The sequence below is a fragment of the Haematobia irritans genome, chromosome 2 (assembly GCF_050003625.1).
Source record: "Haematobia irritans isolate KBUSLIRL chromosome 2, ASM5000362v1, whole genome shotgun sequence".
Taxonomy (NCBI): domain Eukaryota; kingdom Metazoa; phylum Arthropoda; class Insecta; order Diptera; family Muscidae; genus Haematobia; species Haematobia irritans.
Genome location: NC_134398.1, coordinates 235,502,391 through 235,524,894, shown reverse-complemented (window position 1 = coordinate 235,524,894; position 22,504 = coordinate 235,502,391). Strand labels below are relative to the sequence as shown.

The window sequence follows — 22,504 nt, the reverse complement described above, 5'->3', positions numbered from 1 at the left end:
TGCTCCGATATTCGATTGCTTTAAATATAAATTTCAAATTTGGCGACATAGTTCTCTTTAATAAGAGTTTAAATACAAATTGAATTTAAGTCCGATAGTATCTCGTTTTTTTTTGTCTTTATAAGAAAACTAAATTCTTGCAAGTTGCAATTCAGAATATCGGAGCATGGGGGATTATGAAGTTATTTTAAGACTTCAAGTGACACCAGTATATGGGAACTGTTGATAAAATCGAGTTTTTCATTAGTAAGGTATTTATTGGATTTCTATGCCTCTTGATATCCCAGTAAAAAAAGCGTTGCCAAAAAAGTAGTGAATATGTTCTTTTTGCATCCGGAAGTAATGCAAAATTGACGCAGAAGCGATGAATTTAACATGGGCTTGTCATAGGACGGATGTCCACCATTTCAACAGCCGTTGCACTGAATTTGCATCACTTCTTACTCTGTGATTCGAATTCAGTGTTTTGGATGTGAATTAAAAAATATTGTCATATTTTGACAAATAAATAATTTTTATAATTTTTTGTGATTTTTAATGCATTCTAACGCCTGTCTGAAACGTTTGAATTAAAATATTGAGAACATTTCGCAATATTTTTTGAATGGATTTAGATTTTTTTTCGACAAATGTTCAATAACTTGTACCATTTTTTTAATGCTTGATCTGTTTGTAACCTTTTTGAAACAAAAAAAAAAAAATAATTTACCCATTAAAAGTAAGAAAAACGCGAGTTAAAAATAAGTGAATTAAAAGAAATTCCTGTGTAATTAAAATAAAGAACATCGTTGGGAGTACATCTTTTGGAAGTGCTGTTAACATTGTGCCTTTGGAAAAGCTTCAAAATTTTTTGCTGGGTTCTTAATAAAACGGAATCAACCTGTACATAGCTTCTGTATTGATATGGCTTAAACAAATGGTGATAGTAATAAATTTAATGATATATGTAAACTTTTAATGACGACTTCTGTTGAAATAAAATTTCTGAAGTGTCAGTGTGATAAGGACTCAATTATATCGATGTCTAATATGTACATAAGCAATATAAGTGCCTGGAAAGTCGGTTATGAGGAAAAATGTCTTTCCCACGACATCTTCATTTTATTGGGATGTTTCATTTGACATTTATACAAATTTTGGGTGATCAATAAATTGTTTCGAGCAATCCAATTTTTTCTCCCACGTTCGTTTAGACCCATGGAAATAGCTAGACATTTACCCAACTCTCACATCTTACATAAAATCGTATCACCAGGATATATTGTCGTCATCGTCATCATAATCATAATTTTCCTTTCGTGTGGCAAACATTGGCCAAAAAACAAATGGAAATGGCAAATTTTATGGTTTTTTCCTATAACTATGCAGTGCGGGAAAATATCAAGTTTCCTTTTTGGTATAATTTAATGGAATTTTTTGTCTGCTGCTCATTGCGTCAAGTGCAAAATATTCGCAAATTCTAGCAAAAATGTTTGGTCCTTCACCATTTTCCCACGTTTCAAATATGAAAGCTAATAAAAGTGACAAGTGCTACAAAAGAAGGCAATCCGCCGTGGAAATTTTGTGTGCATATATGAGTCACGTTCGACATATTTCAAACGACATGTGGTAAAATATTGGACAAACACACACTCTCACACCACCACCACGTTCGAAACGAGTGCAGGCAAATTGTTGCAAAACACAGAGGAAAGACAAGTGCTTCAGCCGACACACATTCACCACCACTCCAAGGTAATCGAAATTAACTCTCCAGACACAATTAGAACACCTTCGCCTTAGCAAGCTGTGTCGGCAGCTCTCAGCCATCTCTGCCGGAAAATTCTATTTGTGTAGTTTTTCATAATTTCCATGGATGAAATTAATGCTCATTCGTTCGTTTGACTTTTTCAGCAAATTTCCCACCAATTTCCTCCTCGTTCTGCTGCTCGAGAAGGATGTCTTCATCCCGGAGGAATACTGGCATATGTACGAGCATGAATTGAATGTAGGCAGAACGTATGAATTGCAAACGATGATGTGTGATTGTTTGTCTGAGACACGTCCTCATTTATGTGGCACTATGCTTATGGTGCTGAACTGATCTTCCTTCACATTTCATAGACCCAGACTGTCAGTCTGCTGAGCAATATGTGTTTATTTGTCCCTGCCATGTTGTCGTCATTGGCTGGTAGGTATTGCTTATGCTGGTTTAGACCACTATGAACCAAAAGGGGAATTGATGGTGGGTGGCTAATGGTTACTCCGTCCGTAGCACTTGTCTTTGTATTCTATACGGAAATCTCACGGTAATCATCGCCGGTATCGATTTGCCATTGGAATACTCTGAAAGTTTTATTGCTGATTATTGGCATTGGGTCGGCCCATACACCAAGCGGCGGCCACTGTGACATTCGATTATGCGACCACTAATAAATTACGGAATTTTATACCAATTCTTCTGGGGAGATGAATGTGAGAATATATATGTGTGTGTCGGAGAAAGTTAGCTTTTGCAAACTTATTATTAGTGTTGGCGGCATCTTAAAATAGACCAAATTAATTTTAGGGATAAAATTCATTTGGTCTATAATTTGTGCGCTAAAAACAATCTCGTAAACTACGAATAAGTTTCCGATCAAATCTATCATTAATTCTATTGTCCAGACGCTTTTTGTCATATTAGTGACACAAATATGACAAAAATATGGAAATAATTAAATGAAAATTATTGTCGCTATGGTCTGAAGACGAATACTGATACCTAATACCTAAATTTGACTTTGATCCAGTTGAAATTTGGTACGTGATATCAGTGTATGCCCTCTAACCACCTTAAAACTTAGTTCATAGTTACGTGTAGCATCCATGTAAACCGATCCATAACGTTTAATATGGTTTATATAGGTCAATAGAAATTTAGACGAAATTAATTGTTGCAATTATTTTTTAATGTATGAATAAATTAGTATTGCTATCCAATATGTAAAATTTGTGTGTAGGTTAGGTTAGGTTAGGTGGCAGCCCGATGTATCAGGCTCACTTAGACTATTCAGTCCATTGTGATACCACATTGGTGAACTTCTCTCTTATCACTGAGTGCTGCCCGATTCCATGTTAAGCTCAATGACAAGGGACCTCCTTTTTATAGCCGAGTGCGAACGGCGTTCCACATTGCAGTGAAACCACTTAGAGAAGCTTTGAAACCCTCAGAAATGTCACCAGCATTACTGAGGTGGGATAATCCACCGCTGAAAAACTTTTTGGTGTTCGGTCGAAGCAGGAATCGATTCCACGACCTTGTGTATGCAAGGCGGGCATGCTAACCATTGCACCATGGTGGCTCCAAAAATTTGTGTGCAAGTTTGTAACTAACAATTTTTTCAACTTTTATGCCTTGTGATAACCCATTGTATATTAATCCTCTTGAATAATCATTCCTTTGCTGACACGTTCCCAACCTACAACGCGGTACTTTAATATTCCCTTGGTTCCTTGTATTAACCCTTTGACGATGAAGACTTAACCGCTCGATAAAAGTAAGTTTTTCTTACGAATTCATATTCAAAATACACCTATTTACTAAGTAAAGTGTCGTCAAAATGAAAATAAAAAAATATTTTCTTCTACGAGAAATTGCAAGGTGCATTCGCCTTCAAAGGTAAATATGTAGTAAGCATAATTTGTTAAAATACTTTATATAATTCACTACAAAATACGTTATGAGTTTTGTTAACATTTGTAAAATACAACCAGCTCAAACCAAAATTTATATTGTTAAAAAAGTTGTTATTTTTTCTATAAGCCAAGTTTAAGGTTTTTTGGGGTATTAATAGTAATGAGTATCCACACATTCTCTACATTGAGTAGGCCGACCTTTTTCCTTACCCTAGACGATGAATGAGACACATATGTCCCATTAGTGTCGCTACTTTTTTAGAAAAACTGTGTAACCGAATTAGTCCATTTAAACGGTTATCGTTAGATAACATTTGTATTAAAAATGCAGTCAACTCAGACAACCAATACTGGAAATATAAAAAGATTATCATGGGAAAAAATTTCCGATTTTTCATGTTTATTACTTTTCCACACACAAAGTACGCATAGTCCAATTTAAATTTACAACTTCATAGCTAGATGTGTTCTACGTGAGTAGAATCTATTTATTTGAACATTGGTTCATAAATGTAGATTTTACAACGGAAATACGAAATGGGGCATATATGTACCATTCGTCGTCAAAGGGTTAAAATGAAACTGAATTTTGTGAATTTTTGTTTTGCTTAAGAAGTTAGCATAGAGGGCCTTAAAGGCATATGTCCCAGCCAGATCTCTACTGAAACTATGGAAAGTCCATTCCCTCGGACAGAAACGTACATAGTTATAAAAAATTGAAAAAATTGAAAAAAAATTGCGGACATTTTCTGCATTTTTTGATTTCTAGAGGCTACAGCAAGCAAACGGCTCAATAAATTTTACTTTTTGAATTTTTTATTATTTGCTTGAGCATTTAGCTCAAAGATTGCACTTATAGATATTTTTTATATTTACTAATAAATTATTTAAAATTTTGTTTGTACGTATACCTTTAAAATTTTCGAAAATTGCCAAAATCCAACCGCGTTGAGCAACTTTTTGGCAAAAGTTTTTCAAAATCTTTTTTCACAGTTCTTATTACAATCATTGAGAGATTCTAAAACTGTAAGTGCTCATTAAAATATTTGAGTTTTGAAAAATCTCATACATTTCCTGGACAGGTCTAATGCGCACAATTTCTTCCCTTACTGTTTGGATGGCTTACTCTTGTTATGCTCGTTTTCTGAGTGATACGTTCAAATTTTTTTAACAATTTCGTAGTTCGGATACGAAATCTTAAAATGTTCAGTAATTTTTTAACAAATCCAGATACTTTAATTAACCAACAAATGTATACTGCAGTTAAATTCACACGGACGAAAAATACTGTTTTTCATATATTTGGGTGTAAAAATTAATGTTTGGAACTCAAAGTTTTAACACAATATTTTTAAGTGCAAGCATATAATGTTCATAAACTAGCATAACATGTTTTCGACGTATATGTTAATATGTTAGAACATATTATGTTTGGGACACAAAATATTTGTAAATATAATATGCTTAGATATAAACATTTATTAATTTGGAAATAGCCTATAAATATATATGTGTTCAGAAAGGAAGACCTAGAGAGTATGCTGCAAGTAAAATAATCGAGGTAACCAATTGGCGCCTTAAAAATATATCCACACAAAGAAAATTTCATTAACATTTTTTACTACCAGTGTATGCCCTAAGGTGAAACAATACAAACAATATTTTAGGTTAGGTTAGGTTATGTGGCAGCCCGATGTTTCAGGCTCACTTAGACTATTCAATCCATTGTGATACCACATTGGTGAACTTCTCTCTTATCACTGAGTGCTGCCCGATTCCATGTTAAGCTCAATGACAAGGGACCTCCTTTTTATAGCCGAGTCCGAACGGCGTTCCACATTGCAGTGAAACCACTTAGAGAAGCTTTGAAACCCTCAGAAATGTCACCAGCATTACTGAGGTGGGATAATCCACCGCTGAAAAACTTTTTGGTGTTCGGTCGTAGCAGGAATTGAACCCACGACCTTGTGTATGCAAGGCGGGCATGGTAACCATTGCACCACGGTGGCTCCCAATATTTTGTTTGGCCCAATCCTGAAAATATATGTATATGCTTGAAGCAAAATGTGTTTGGGGTTTATGTTACAGAAGCGAGGGTGCACATGAAACAAAATTTTATGAAAGCTATTAAGAAGGCGTTAAAGTCTTGTGAGTCGATTGTACGATACCCTATAAAGTCTGTCACACTTAAGAGGTATTATTACGATGCTCGAAAATTTATGAAGATTTATTCTGTAATGGTTGTGATTCATTTACTCAAAAAAATTTATTTGGATTTAAAGCCTCCGATCTTCACTTAAGAATTTTGGTATTGATCCTGTGTCAGAGACGTGGCGTCATAAAAATTAAAATATTTCAAAGGAAGCAACCGAATTTAAAATCAAGGTTGTATAAAATTATTACACTGATCGCATGTATGGAAGTTTGCATTTTCTTTTTGGGATGTATTAATAAAGGAAAAGGAAGATGTCAGTCGAAAAATTCAAATTATAACACACTTCATGTGAATAAATATTTTTGTATACAGTCATTCATAAACTCAATATAATGATTATTCATTTACGTCGTGAATGGTCTTCTTCACATTAAGGACAGTTTGCCTTATCTCAAGGTATACGATATACTAAATTTAATGACAACTATTTTCCTTAAATCCTGTCTAGAATACTTGCTTGAATCGTAGGTTTATCATGTCTGGAAAGAAAGACACAGGGACTTTAAGTTTGAAGTGGCATCTAATTGTCAAGTCTCAATTTAGGCATCAATATCTTCTTGCTTATAAGTGTATATGCATACTGGTATAAAACATTTATATACATCATATTGTAATGTTTTTCCAAAAAAAAAAAAAACATGGATGTCAAAATTGTTGCAATCTTCGTTCATCTTTGAATTGAACAAAAAGGAAGTGGTGAGTGCATATCCCCATACTGACATTGTGGTGTACTTGCACATAAATCATTTAATGATAGTTCCAGCAAGCTTCCAGCTAAAGCTAAGTCTGACTAGAATGAGATTTCAAGTACAAACATGTGACGTATGTGGGAAAAACATTATTTCCAAAAATAATCCCGAAGAATTTACGCATCCCCATAACAGGCAATATAAAAAATCACAATGGATTTAGACAAACGCATCCAAGCTTTGTGGATGACCACTACTCCACCGCGCCAGACAATAAACTCAAGAGGATTTTTGCTAAACTTACTGGCAATAGAGTGGTGAGGGAAACGGAGATAGAACAATAACTGCTCGAACATAAAATCCCAAATATGTTACAATAGTTAAGCTTCCAAGTCAAGTTTTTCGAAAGGAAACATGAAAAGTCTGCAGACCAAACCAACAATCGGGTGTAGTATGAGCCATTAGATCTTAGTAGCTAAGCCATGTGTGAGTGTATGGACTTACACATCCTCTACTCAGGATATCTTAGCCAATAGTCGGATAGTGTATATACTGGGGGTTATTGTTTTGGTGAAATTTCTCAAGCGTCAGTGAGCTTTTCAAATTCAATTTGAAAGGAATTAAGTAAAAATAATTCAAGTAAACACTTTAGTGGTAACAAAGGATTTGCTCAAAATACACAGAAACCCTCACATCAAACGTAGCAGAATGAAACCGTAGCTTTGTCAGGATAGTTGAAAAATCGATAAGAACTCATCACAGGAATACGAGAAACTGCTTCTCGCTGTCAATGATGTCAAAGGACACCATCTGACAATCTAAGTATTGTAATTGAAACGATGGTGGGTCACACGTAAAAATAAACATAGACACACATACACGCACAACATATGAGAGCATTTGCTGGGATTATCAGGATTGTTGGAAAAACAGATGGGATGGGAGGTGGGTGCTCAAGTTTTCACCTCAAACAAATGGGAGGTATTGAAGAAGTGTTTCAACATTTTTGTGGTTTTTCGGCTAAAACCACAATGTCTGGGCACTTCAACGACTGTTTACATCAGGAGGCGTTGCCACCTTCCTTCCCGCTCTTAGCCATCATACGCTTACTACTTGCCGCTTGGCAGTTGGTCTGTCAGTCAGTTTTTCGACCTGTCAGTCTATCAAAATGTTCAAAAGTGATTACATTTCTCTGTTCGATGTAAGCTTGGGTCATACATGGGTTTCTGCCAGCACAAAGGGGGTGGGTGGTATGTAACTGCATAGGATCACTTACGTTTGGCTGGCCAGAAAATAATTTATTAAGAAATATTTACTGCACACACAAGACAATCAAACAACGCCATGGCATTACAGCAACTGTGAGATACTTTTGGACCAATTACGTAAAAATGATTTCTCTCTGATATTGATTTGAATTGACAACACTTGGGGAATTTGTTTGCATCATTGCCTGGAAACAGCTATTCATAATTGATATGAAATAATGCGAAATGTCGGAGAGTGAGAGAAATGTAATTAAGGTTCATTCCAGAGAATTTTGTTTGCGTTTTTTGTCTCGCCTTTTTAGAGAATGCAGAGGTATATTTAGAGCGAGGATTATTTAGTGAATTGAGTATGTAATTTAAACATTTTATTTTTAACCACAAAATGTACACCAAATGCAACTAAGCGAAAACCTGAAATTTAAAGGATGTTTAAAGATTTTCAGAATTGTATATCTCCATCTTTGATTCACAAAAGGAGTTATTTTGAATCACCCGATATTTCCGTAGTTGTCACTCTCGAAGTTTATTCTTTGACAAGTAGAAATTGAATTATTACTAACAACTAAAGATAATTGTGACAGACAACTTTATATTATTGTTATAAGTACGAATTTATTTTGTTTCTTTAAATTAAATTAAGTTTATTTTTTATCATTGTATTAGCATATTGTATACAAGAAAGTGAACAAAATAAACTAATAACTAAATAAAATAAATAAACTAACGATTATACGGCTTAAACAAGGTATTGAAATTATTACAAAAGGTGAACAGTTTGCAGTCCTCAAAATTTATGAACATCTCGGTGCCTATGTCAACAATCTAAATTGTGAATTCGGAGCTGATATAATAATCCCAGCAAAAAAATTTGGAAGTTCTTCTTAAGGCACAACTTTAATAGCACTTCCAAAAATGTCCTCCCAAAGATGCTCTTTATTTTAACTGCACAGGAAGTTCATTTGAGTCAATTTTCTATAACTCGCTTTTTTCATATTTTAAATGGGAAATTTAAAATTTTATTGTTTCAAATGGGTTAAAAACAAATTAAAAATTAATAAAATAGTACAAAATTATTTAAGTTTTGGCGACAAAAATGCTAAATCCTTTCTAGAAAAATCGCGAATTTTTGAAAATATTTAATGTCAAACGTTCCAGACAAGCGTTATAGTGCATTAGAAATCATAAAAAATTTTAAAAATTATTTATTCGTCAAAATATCAAAAAATTTCTTTATTCACATCCAAATCACTGGATTCGGATCACACCTTAAGAAGTGATGCAAATTCAGTGCAACGTCTGTTGAAATAGTGGACATCCGTCCTATGACAAGCCCATGTTAAAATCATCGCTTCTGCGCCAATTTTGCACAACCTCCGGATCCAAAAAGAACATTTTCACTACTTTTTTGGCGACGCTTTTTTTGCTGGGATGGAATCGGCCTAACCACAATCACGGAAGATTTTCGGCATTTTTACGATATCGATTTAGCCAATCTTCAACAGCAATGAGAGTTTTATAAAATATAGAATAATTAGCTCTACACGTGTTAATCACACTTCTTGCAAATGTTCCCCCATGAGCATACATGAAACGATGATGATGATGCGCAGGTTAAGTGCAAAATTACAACTGCAATGCGCCCACGGGCTTTGCATGGCACAAAAAGTTTGTGACGATGAAAAATACGCATATCATCGTAATATCTAAAGTCATCGTCGCCACATAGGAAACGATCAGCACTTTGTTTCACAATGCTTAAAACGACACCTATGCCTGTGACATTACGCAGCACTTTGGTCAGTTCCAAAAACAAAAATTGCTTCTTGATTTCACCCTTGGGACAGCACAAGCCAACTTCAATTGCACAGATTTCTAATTTCTTGGACTAATCATCAGTGTTAATAATGGCGACATATTCACTATCATAGCCATTGACTACACAGAGAAAAAAGCCCATAGTTAGACTGATGCTAATTATTTTAGAAATATTTGTTTTTTGTTAAATTTTGTTCTCTTTCGACATCGTATTCAGTCTAATCAAACGCGTTTAACCAATTTTGGGTCTTTTTGATTTGTTCGAACGGACATTTACAACATATTTTTTCCTATGGAACCCATTTCTAGGTTTTACTCTGTTAATGGCAAATCATCATAATATGCAGATTTCGCAACTGAGAATTATTATTAGTACCGTTTGAAAACTACACCTCTTCCTTTAGCTCTCATAATTCCACCATATTCGATCTGTTGGCTGCACAACCACTAAAGTGCAAATTTGTAAAAATTAATTGCAATTTTTTGTTTTGTCTTCACCAATGGACCTGGCACATGCCTAAGAGTAGTCCTAGGGGACTTGGAGTCTTAATTGATATTGAGATTCTAGTGAATAACATAAAAAAAGGGTGATGATCAGTTAATGTCTTTTTTCTGAAACCGGCCACTTTTTGTTACGTTGAGGCGCTTCAAACTAATGAGAGATTGAATGAAGCTTTAATGGCGCTTTTAGCGATATAACCTTCGGGACAAGAAAAAAATTTCTAGATCTTACATGTGGTGGGCTAGCTTAAGAGAATATCATATGTACTGTAGGTGTATTGTCTTTTTTCTCGTTAGAGTCATCCTTTGTTCACTGTCCTTTAATTGCCTGCCTACACAAAAAGTGGTCCTATCTTGTGGTACGAGCCATAATTAACCTTAATGTGTAACAAATATGGTACAGCCGAACTATAGGGTGATAACATCTCGTTTACATTCACAGGTGCAAGGAAAGTATCAACTGATAATGCCAGACATGGTCCAAGTTGAAAAAGGTGGTACAACAATTAGTCAACTGAACTCGGACAATCTCGTTTTGGTTGGACAAAATCAATGTCATTGTTTACGGTAACAGTGTAAAGCATAAATAGGGGAACATACTGAATATCCTTTAATTGTGGTGGTTTTGTAGTTGTTCTGTTTTTCCCCCAAAACTATGACAACCGTGTTTTGCTCGCTGATGGTTCAGTTTACACAATTTCTCACAAATCAATGATTTCCTTTAAATTTTGAATATAAATTATACGTGCGCTACATACCATTCGGAGGCTTGGAGTGAGTGATGAGGTAGAAGTAGATGGCCGCAATGGGGGGAACCATCGAGTCCCCCCTTTATTGGTCTCTGGCAAAATACATTTGCAGCCAGAGTTCAGAGAAAAATTCTTTGCCACCTGATAATTTCTGTTGAAGATGTTTCGTTCCGCCGATGAAAAATGACACGAAGTTCAAGTGTCAAATTTGACAAAATATTTAAATCACTTTTAGTTTTTTTTGAGAATTTTTATGGTTTCTTCGAAATAGTGTGGGGCTGGTATTGGGGGTGGCGGTGTAGAATAGCACAGCAATTAGAAACACATATCGTTTAGCTCTGTCTTAATTGGAATGAAAATACATCTGTTATTCATGGACTGTTTGAAAACATTTATATATGCTGGCAATCGGAAGATTAGGGTGGTAAGAGGAGATTTATGCTGTCATGTAAATGTAAACTCACAAAAGTTTCCAAAATGTCTAATTAACCCACACCAGAGAATCGGTCTTGTTTTACACAAAACAAAAAAGTTTCAAAGCAATGCCAATCCATTAAAAAAAAACTTTTTTGGGTCTGATTTATCAATTTTAGATTTGTTGCTCTACACAGAAAAAAATTCCCAATCTGCTTCGCATATAGCACCAATGAGCACCAATATTTCATATATATCTTCCTTTATAGCTTTTGAGATTAAACTTAATTAAAGTACAAATATTACAAATACTCAACTCAAAGTTTCAAGTTAGAATGTGGGCTAAAATCAGAATGTGGACTAAAATCAAGAATTTAAAACTCAATTTTTTTGGAATTTATATATTTTATAAGTTTTTACATTTTAGTGCTTATATATTACATTTTATATTTTTATATTACATGCATCATACTCTTGCATTTACTAAAAATATTATGATAAAAAATTGAGTGTCAACCTAAGCATAACACACTTTTCTGTCCATATACGAAGCAAGCCATTTTTCTGTTTACTTTTTTTTCCTATTTAGTTCACCTTTAGTTTGGATGATGGTAAGGGTATGTTCTGTTTCTCTTCCAAAAGTATAACTTAAAAGTTCAAAAATATGTAGATGACGTCGATTATATTTCTATAAAATCTTATCAAATCATGGATGCAAAAGATCCCAGATTGGGTAGTGAAAATGTCTACATTAAAGTAAACATTATTTGAATAAACGAAAAATAGTCGTGATGGTAAAGTTTCGCTATGATTTTTGTACATTTCCCATTACATTTGACTAATGGCATAATGTTGCGTACAAATAGAGATGAAATTGAAAGTAGTAGTATTTCGAGCTTTATATATGCAATTATTCTAAATAAATTTCATTAAATTTGTGGCTTCAGTAGCCGACGGCGGCTAAAATCTAAGACTTGACTTCTTAATTCCGATATCTCCAGAACAGTGTTGCCAGTATTTTTCGGGCTCTTGTCCCCAAAATAAGATGCTTTCATCCTCAAAAATCCCCAATTTAATTTAAAATTCCCCACAAAAATCCCCAATACAGTTTTTGGCAAGTTTTTGAAAAAAGGAATAGGCTCTGCTGTAAAACATCCGTCATAATCATAAACATTGTTAATATATGCAATTTTTGTTATTTCGTTTGCGAGCTACAATAAGATTAAGATTTCAAAATCCAAAAAATGAGACGTGTGCTCAAAATATTATCTGATACAATCCCTCATCAGAATTAATTATTGGTATAAAGAGTCATCGAATTTGTGTCTTATGCAAATCATCTTCTAAATGCTCGAGAAATAAAAATAGGAATTGCGTCAACTTGTGTACACTCAAAAAAAAGTTTACTTGGATCCAAAGATTTTGAACTTCTTTTAAGGATTTTGGTATTGATTCCGAGCCAAAGATGCGGCTTCTTTAAAATAAAGACATTTTTTAGCGACCTATCTGGCTTTAAATCTAGGACCAATAAAATTAAAATTAGGATACAGATCTCATTTATCAAATGTTCATTCTCTTTTCGCGGTTTATTAATAAAGGTACTCATGTACAAGCAAATGTCAGTTTAAAAATCTAAATTATAACGGATACTTCAAAGTAAAAAACGTTTTCTTAATTCCAAAAAAACTTTAAACCAAAAGACGCTAAATCCTCAAAATAAGTTTTAGCCTATATTTGAAGCGTTTTTATCTTAAATCTAAAGATTCAATATTTTAGTTAATTTAAGGACAATTTCTTTAAATCAAAAATGTGTTTCTTTACTTTAAGTAAAATTAGCCTTAGTTCAAAGACATGCGACTTTAACGGAGGGACGCAAATTTACAAAATTGGTATCCTAAATTTAATGAAAAAAATTTTTGAAGCAAAGATTATAAACTTTATTTCAATTATAATTTCATTATATTAAAGAAATTTGTCCTTAATATTTTGTAAATTTCCAATCCTAAATTTAGGTTGCGAAATCTTTAATAGCTAAGAAATAACATTGGGTGATCGATCAAAAGGCGTTGTTGGCCCGATATGAGCTCTATTATATATGTTTGATATATATTTTCCAAATCAGTGATGTATGTAGATGTGGTGCCAACACTTCGACCCAAGACCTTACGAAATAATTTCACAATAGTAAACAATTTCTTAGAAACAAAGTAAATTGTAAAGTAGCTCTTGGAATAGAATTTTTTTCATATTTTGAAGATTCTCTATACTTCTTTAAGCTCCTGTTTAAGCATGTAGAAGTAGTGAATTTCATATAAACCACAACTCAAAACCTGATTTCTTATACTGACCAGAATTCCCCACCAAATCCCCAAGTCTCCAACTCAAAAATTTTGTCCCCATCCACAAAAAAATATCCCCGATTTGGGGAAAAATTTCCCAAATCTGGCAACACTGCTCCAGAAATCAATTCTATTTTATTTAGCGATGTCATAACTTATACCTGAAAACAGACTTCTCAAAAATCATTTTTTTTTAACAAACAGTTAAACTTAATGAAGAAGGTCGAGCATTCATCAAATCATAGTTAAATTATTCGTCACCAGAGTTGTTCGGTTTTAAGGTCGCTTATGGGGGATGTCCATCATGTTTCGATTGTAGAAAATCCCAACCCGAACACAAGAAACAAACAACTCTACATTCATTTCGACATAGGAATGTGCATTCAGCAATCATCTGCTTAACATTTATTTGCAAATCTACATTTGTTTATGTCCATATCTCTGTATCTGAATATATAATCGGATAAGAGTAAAAATATATACGTATGCATGTATTGTACTTAGGATCATCTATCAACACATCGTTAAAATGTGGCCATATGAGAATGAATGTCCATAATGTGACTGTGCAAAATAGAGGGGGGGCTGCTTCATCAAACCCCAGCTCAGCTCACAGCCACACAATTTACGTTACAAAAAAACAAAACAATTTCACTTTGCAAATGACCATAATGAATGAATTCGTTACTCTGGCAAAACAATGTCTCTGGCTTGCTTACGAAAGGGGCTACTTTAGGGGTGCCATTTGAGATAGTTTTTCAATTTTTAAATTTAAAAAATTATTTTCTGTTTTCCGGAAAGAAAAAATAAACAAATAAAATAGTTTTATATGTTTTTAACCCTAGACTATGGATCTATGACCAGTTCTATTGATCACAGATAAAATAAAGTTTTAGTCATTATTATCAATGTAAAATTATGCTTTTGTTTTCTAATAATGTATAAAAGCGACTCGGTTTCGATTTTTGGTGCGACGTTACATAGTAAAACAAGTTTCTTATTTTAAGGAATCATCGACATAGAAACAAAATTAATTGCCATATTTCTTTATTACCAATATTTACGATAATTGTCCCTTTCTCAAAAACATGAACTAAAACCAATGACCAAATCATTGCTGCCTAACAGAATACAAAATTTACAACAAAACATTAGATAAATTTTGTATTTCTTACTGGATTCCAAAAAGTTTATTTTTACTTTCGCTTTCTCCGATTTTGTGTTCATTCAAGAATTTTTTTTATATAAAAAAGAAATTTCATTTGCTTAATTTCTTTCATTGAGGATAATATTTCGTTCTTTTTATGTTTCCGAATGTTCATCTCTAACCTTTGGATATATCCAAAGTCGTTGAGAGTGAGTTGTGTATGGACATTAGACCAGAGTAGAGTGTAATGCAATGTTGTGAGTTTGTTGCATGGAAATGTTAACAAACCAGAAAAAATTCAACACAAATAGCTCCGGACAAACATGATGCACTCCCTTGCTATGCATTGTTCGAATATGCGGTATACTCGTAGTGGTTGGTGTATATCGAAATGAAACTTACATGAAACCATTTCGAATGTGGTGGAGTTCAGAAACTACCCTGGATTCAGCGCTGCCGCTGCTACTGTCGATGGAGCACATTTGTTCTGGTTCTCAAACAAGTGTCGTCTACGAGAAGAAACATGAATTGAAATGCAATTCCCATTCCCATAACGAAAATCGATGTTGCTTTATGGCCGTTATTCGTTTACGCATAATGGGATACCATTCCAGGATATTCAGGATTACGATAGCTGTGTCGAAAGGATATCCCCAGGATGTCAAGTGCCCGGCCCAGCTCAGCATTCAAGCGTAATGCCGCCGGGCAAGTGCCCTTGTTCAATGTGAAATTGAAACGAAGTGAAATGAAATGAAAAGACGTGTTTCCTTTAATTTTTTTAATAGATTTGCGTTGGATGCGTGTATTTCAAGTTAGTTTTTCAATATTTTTTCTTTTTGTTTTTTTGATTTGATATTTAAAACTTCTGTTTCTTCTTCTTCGGCTGACACACATACATACATAGAATGTTTTTTTGTTTGTTTTTTTTTTTGTTGTTCACATTTTTATAACTTTTGGCCCTTTCGGGTTATAAATACATAATTAATTGACTACGAACTAAAAACACAAAGAACTTAACTTAGACACTCTCTTAATCCACTAAGAATTTTAATAATAAGAATAGTTTTATAGCCCTCTTGGAACACTACAGACCTACAGACAGTTAGGCGGCCGTATCCGCTTGAGAGCTAGACTTGGTGGCTGTCTTCGGTTTTGTTTTCCAGCTGTCTGCCATTGTAGTTCATTTATGTACAAAGGTACTGTAGTCACTTTTCACTGTGAAAATTCGCAGAGGAACAATTTAAACAATCATCACTGTATAGAATAGTCTTTGTGAAAAGCGAAGCCAGTACCTAGAATTGCTAAAACTTAAATATGAAGCGAAATACTTTCTAATTTTTCGATTTATTTTTTTACAAACGAGTGCTCTAAGCTGGAGTTTTTTTGTAGGAAGTAATATAAATTTACACAGAACAAATAAATCCCTAGTAATATAAATTTACACAGAACAAATAAATCCCTAAAGTCGTAAAATATGCTATGTGGGCCTGGATGAAAATTAAACTAAGAGTGAGGGCGGGGTAGCAATAAAAAACAAAAATTTACAATTGTCATGAACTGTACAAAACAAATTTAACAAAAATAATTCTTCCATCTTCCTTCTCTCGATTGGCGATGAAACCAAGGTTCTTCTCACCATGGAGAAAATAAAACAATAAATGTTTCCTAATACTGGTTTTGGCAAAGTTCTATCAATGTCCTGTCACACCACTCTTCGATAGTGGTGCGGCATGGGGCTTAGTGATTGGGAGGACTTCGTGGCTGTGAGGGATGTTGTGGTACTTGGTATGGACTAAACCGTTGAAATTGTCGAGGTCTCATGTCGGGCGACGGTGAGCCTGAAGAGGTAGATGAGGGCGTTGAGGCTGTCGGTGGCGGGGGAGGAGTACGGTTGGCTGCTGCTGCTGCAGCTGCCGCTTGTGCCTGAGCTTGGGCCTGGGCTGCAGCTTGCGCATGGGCTGCTTGCGCATGGGCTGCTTGAGCGACTGCCTGTTGATTAGCGGAAGCCAAAAAGCCGGCGGTTAGTTGTGGCCATTGTTGCTGGAACATATGGAAGGCCCCCAGACCGGGAGGAGGGGGAGCCTGTTTGGCATACATTTGAGGCATCATCAATTGCGCATAGGGTGAATTGCCACCGAACATTTGCAAATGTTGTCGGGCTTTTTCGAAAATTGCCATAGATGCAGGATCAGCTCCTTGCTGGGCAGCAAATTGTTGCATAATAGGGTCGGGAAATAGTCTCAGAGGCGATCGTAGTTGCTGTTCCAGCAGCAGGGCTTCCATGGGGTCACGGTCGAAATCGGTTAGACGTGATGAGTCGCGGAAACCTTTGGCAAAGGGATTTGAGTCTATTTTCAGTTTGGTTATCAATTGATTCTGGTAAGCAGTGACTGCAGTGAATACTGTCTCGGGAAACACATAAGTCTTGTGGTCCATTTCCAATAGTTCCTTGGGATTCGCAGGAATACTTTGTCCATGACTCAGTCGAACCAAATGAATTCTCGGCTGATAGCGATGCATAGAATTCAAAACAATCTGCAAATAGAAAAGAACCAAGGGGAAAAAACTTCATTAGCATCATTGCCAAAATGTGGAGGAAAAAAACAAAATGGCCTTCAGTATCGGAAAAAAAGTATCTCCAAATCTCTGGTTTGGGAGAAATGACAACTTCTCTGACTTGGACATGCGCTTTTGTTTCGAATGTCTCAGCAAAAACAAGTTTGAGAAAAAATAACGTCCATTCATGGAAATGAAAAGGCGACATGGAAAACAAAGCAAACCACCACTGTCTTGTTGCTCAACATAGGCAAAAGCAAATGTCGCTGTAAAAAAGCTCTTCGCAAAAGAAAAATGAAGGGTGAGAACATATAAAAAAGAGCAGATGGTTGAAAGGACAGACGGACCGAGCGACGGACGTCATGTGATATTATGTTTAAATTTTCAAAATCAATCTAAATTTCATAGATTTTTGTGAGATTTGGTGATGTTTTCTCCATTGACCTTAACTTTGAAGAAAATAGAATTGGTGTAAACCTTACCTGTCCATTTTTGTCCATTTCGTTGTTGGTCAATTTAACCTTCTCGAAGGAGATGACTTGTTTGCGTAGAGCTTCACAGCTGAATGGACTGTCAGGATGAGCGTATAGCCTTGCTGGTGGAGCCGGATCCGCCTTGCCAGCTACTAACCAAGCTGATCTGTGATAGGCATAGCGATAGCGTTTCGAATCCATAGGAATGATATCGATGAGGACGGCATAGCGATCGGCCGGTTGTATCTGTCTGAGGGGTCCTGAAAAGCTTACTCGAACAGTGGGAAACATCCGTCTGTAAAGGAAGCAAGAGAAAAAAATATGTATTAGAAACATATATCGATTTATCGATAGAATGGGGACAGGCAAGACCACCCGTTTTACCTAAATCTGCTCTAACGTGGCCGTCTAAAGACAATCCCGTGGAAATTAACCTCCTAGTTCTAACTGGGTGCGTGATTGTCTACAAGCGTTTGAATAGCGATAATAAAACAGGTTACATGTTGAGTTTAATGGCTTGAAAGCCGTTTACAGATTTTCTATTCTATGCATTCGACCGTACGTCTGTCCGTCTTTCTGTCTTGGCTTAGGAGAAAAGTCAATTTGTGTGGCCTCTGTGTGATTGAGTTGGTGTGCGTGAGGTTTAAACACATTTTTAGTCTTAATATTTATGGCATATCCCGCTGTGCCTTGTAATGAAGGAGTTTCGTTTGGCATCGTTACTTTTTTGCCAACAAATCCTGGGTCAGAATTTTTCGGGTTGTTTAGTGTGATGACAAGACAAACGCCTCCTCAATTCTCCAGGTTTGTTTGTGACCTAAAGATTTTCGAAAATCTTTTGTTTCTTCCTCCATAAGCAGAGATGAGAGATGGTTGGAATTGTTTAGACATTTAGGAGCCCTTGTCTTCTGATGGGAATGTGAATCTGGTTTTGTGATGATCTTCGTGGTGTAAACAATTTGAATTGTTTTCAAAACGAAAATCTTAGAGACTGGAATTGGATTGAATTAGGACAATAAATGTTGTCACAATTAGAGCGATTATATGACCCCACACATCGTTTATTCTTCAGAATTCGGAGAATGTGCTTAGCCTTAGCCTTAGTAGGAAATAAATGTGTCACACATATATTGTTGGACAAGTGGTAATATGTCGATTCGTACCACAAAAAATGGCCACTATCTGAGTTACACATAATATAAGGTGTTTTTGACCTTTTGGTATGGGTTTCTATTTCTGTTTCGTTTGTAACGTCCAACACAGGACAACATGCAGAAGGATTAAATGTGTTGTCACATGCAAATGTTTCAGTCCGAGAAACGCGTTAATCTACTCACATTACAACGCAATTTGTCACGAAAACTGAGGAGCACAAACTTTTGACCAAAGGCAACAACAGACAGACGCCACAAATGTATGACTGCGACGGATGGCGGAATACCTAATGTCACAATTGCATGATGAACTCAATATTTGGTCGTTAGCATTTATGTTCTTGTTCTATTAGCACGGCCTGTAGTGCTGTTTTTCTTGGTCTTAATTTCTGACATTCACTTTTGCTTACCTTCCAGTCTTTGTGATAATCATCTCTGTGCCCAAATCGTGAAAACGATCCCACAGTTCCTTTGTCTCCAAGTGGCATTGTACTGGCTTCAGATCATCGCAATTGCATGACCCAACTATTTTGGGGGCTTTGGGCGCGGGTTCTGGGGAGGAGCGTTCGCCATCGATGTCACTGGCCGGTGACTGAGGTGGCGTGGAACGGCCCACACTCGAAGCGGTGCTGGTATTCAAGCGCGTTTGCGACATATTACCAGTGCTGCTTGTACTACATGTGGAGTTATTGAGTCGGCGGGCTTTGGTGGGAGGCTCTTCGGAATCACTACAGTCGACAACATCCACATCGACTTCATCTTCTATGGAAATGGGACCTAAAAAACAAGAACACGAAAAATCACAAATTTAGTTTGGAATTTAAACATTCATCACTATTCTCAGTCTCATAATTATCACCATCGATAGTCTATATGGATCATTAATTTTTTCATCCACTCTTTCGTTTTTTTTTATTAACTTTATTTGTTCAAAACATTTTATGACCTCTGATTAGCTCAAAACCCATTTGAATGAGCGAACGGTGTTAAAAATCAATAAAACCCCCCTTTGAAAACAAACGACAGACCAATCATTAAAACTTAATTTAAGAGCCAAAAAAAAACGAAACATTGTCTTTTCTTTTTAGCGAGTTCCCCAGGTTAGCGTTAATTAAAACATTTATATAGCTTTCCGGTGCGAGCGCTGGTAAGAGGCGAACCTCCATTAAGTCTCTATTTAACTGGTCCAAAATTCATGGTGCAAAGCAAGTTTTTTTTTCGAATATATCTTCTTTGGCGCCTTAATTATTGCCTGCTCTTTATATTTGGTTGTTTATGCGTTAACAAGATGCCATCACATCGAACGAAATTGGGTGGCAAGCGAAAACAAATCTAGAAAATTATAATTTCATGGAACAGTTGTATGAATTGGCTAAAATTTAATGCTGTTGATGAAAGGGTCACACTGCCACTGGCACAATCTAATTGCCACGATGCTCAATGGATAATTAATAGAGGAAATCATAATGAACGAATAGCTATATGAAATCGATTTTAACACCTTTGAACGATTAGAGGGGCGCATTGAATTGAAATTTCATAGTGAAACCCAAATTTCTAAAAGAGAAACTATCTGAAATTGGAAATAAATTCGCAGATAAAGATATTTGTGATCCAAAAGTGAAAATTTTTCAAAAGGATTGAAGAAGCGGAAGAAATTCTATCACTCATTTTTTGCGACGGTAAAAGTACATTTTAGTTTAGCCCTAATGAGTGGGTATACAGACATGAGCTGCAAATTTTTCTGATTATACTTTTGAATGATGATCGATGAAATATGGATGTATCTTTTTTTTTTAATTTTTGTGATAACTTACTGGCACTTCTCACTGACGATTCCCGGCTGGAGGCATCCTCTCTAGCCATAATGGCCGCAATGGAAAAGTCTGTAGCTGAACCGGCGGCAGCCTTACTATTGGTAGTTGTGGTTGCTTGATTCGCGTTGGCCACTGCAGTGGCATTATTGGGGGGCATAACACCACCCGCGGTATTGCACAGGTAAGGATGGGAACCGATCAACATGGTGTTGGTGAAGGTCTTTGTAGTGGCGGCGGTAACACCGGTATCTTTCTTTTTCGTCTGAAGTCTCTTGACTATTTCTAATTTGCACGCCAATTTTACAAATTTCAATAGAAACGTTTCAACAAATTCACACTTTAATATTTTCTTGTTGGTATTTTTATGGTTGGGTAAAGGATGGTTCTTTTTTTCAACTGCACTGCATTTTTCTTTAGTTTATTTTTTTGCTTTGTCTGCACTAATATATCTTTTTATATTGCTTTCTCTTCTCTTTCTATAGAATCACAAATAATTTCCGAGGCGTCGTTTTCCTTATTACAGCGGATTAAAATAATTCATACAAATTTTCAAGTTATGTATTATTTTTTTTTTTTTTACAAAAAAACTGGTTTTACTTCAATTCGGCTAAACGAAGCGTTTCTGTGTTGAACGTAAGACAAACGACGACGAACTGAATTGTGTCAGAAACCTGCATTAGCTTAGAAGCGCACACAGCATAGGCTGAGAGAACCAGTTTTCAACAATTCTGCCTATTGAAGAGAAAGAAGGGTGTGTTGGCCAACAACAACAAAGCATGGTAACGAAATGAGTGAGTGAGATGGGACATAGTGTAAATAACAAAAGATGGTGGCCGGCTTCTCCCAAGTGAGTGAGAGTGAGAACGAAACCACTGAGGTGCTCTCTTACTCACTTGAGGGTGGTCCATTATAAGAAAAACACTCAAAACTGGTTTCTATTCCAATTGGAATGGTGATTATGCTCTGTGTAAAAGGGATGGGTAGAGTGTTGGTGAAACTGAGTAAAAATCTTTCTCTATCTCTCATGAGGGGGTGTGAGTTCTTAGCTTAATCATATGCATGTACTCTCATGTCTTGAGAGTCAACATCAAATATGAGCTATTGTCGTCATTGTTGTTGCTTGTCGAAAATTCATTTAGAAAAATTAAAAATGTCGTCACTATTGCTTTCGCATTTTCCTCTGGGCAACTATCTCTTTTGCACTAGGGCTTCAATACTCTATTGAAGAGTAACTTTATATGTTTTCGTTTTTGTTTCTTTTGTGTGGTAAATATGTTCCGATTTTTTATTATGTGTAAACGTTTGTTGTGTGGTTTCTCTTCATACATATTCACTCTTCTTATGTGGATGGGTTAGTGTGCGTGTGTTTTTTATAGCTGGGAGAATAATATCCGTTTGTCTGACATACGTTTTTCCAATTCACAGCGCTATGGGAATTGTCCTGTGTGTGTTTTTTGTTTTGCTGTCAGAGAGTATTTGTGATGTTTCGTTAAAATTCCAACACGTTCCCACACAGTTTTTGTGAATGAAGAACTCTGGAAGGCTTCAGGCTGCGAGAGCGAGAAGAGAGAAATTGTTTATATTATTGTGTGGTTTTCTGACATTGCTGCTTCCAAAAATTGGTTCATTAGCGTTTCTTGTTTTATTGAAATGTTGTGTTGATTTGTTAAATTGTTTTCAGATGTCTGATGCGTAGCTTTTTCGTCGACT

The 22,504-nt window shown here is 35.6% G+C and overlaps 1 protein-coding gene across 1 annotated transcript; it reads right to left on the bottom strand.

The window, feature by feature from the left end:
* Positions 1 to 15,557: 15,557 nt before the first annotated feature.
* mid (midline) lies at positions 15,558 to 21,431 on the bottom strand. Its single transcript, XM_075297983.1, has 4 exons — positions 20,795 to 21,431; positions 19,388 to 19,754; positions 17,833 to 18,118; positions 15,558 to 17,329 (listed from the first exon to the last, which is right to left on the bottom strand). Exons 1-4 carry the CDS (start codon positions 20,997 to 20,999, stop codon positions 16,532 to 16,534), a joined length of 1,656 nt encoding a protein of 551 aa, XP_075154098.1. The 5' UTR covers positions 21,000 to 21,431; the 3' UTR covers positions 15,558 to 16,531.
* Between the last annotated feature and the right edge of the window lie 1,073 nt (positions 21,432 to 22,504).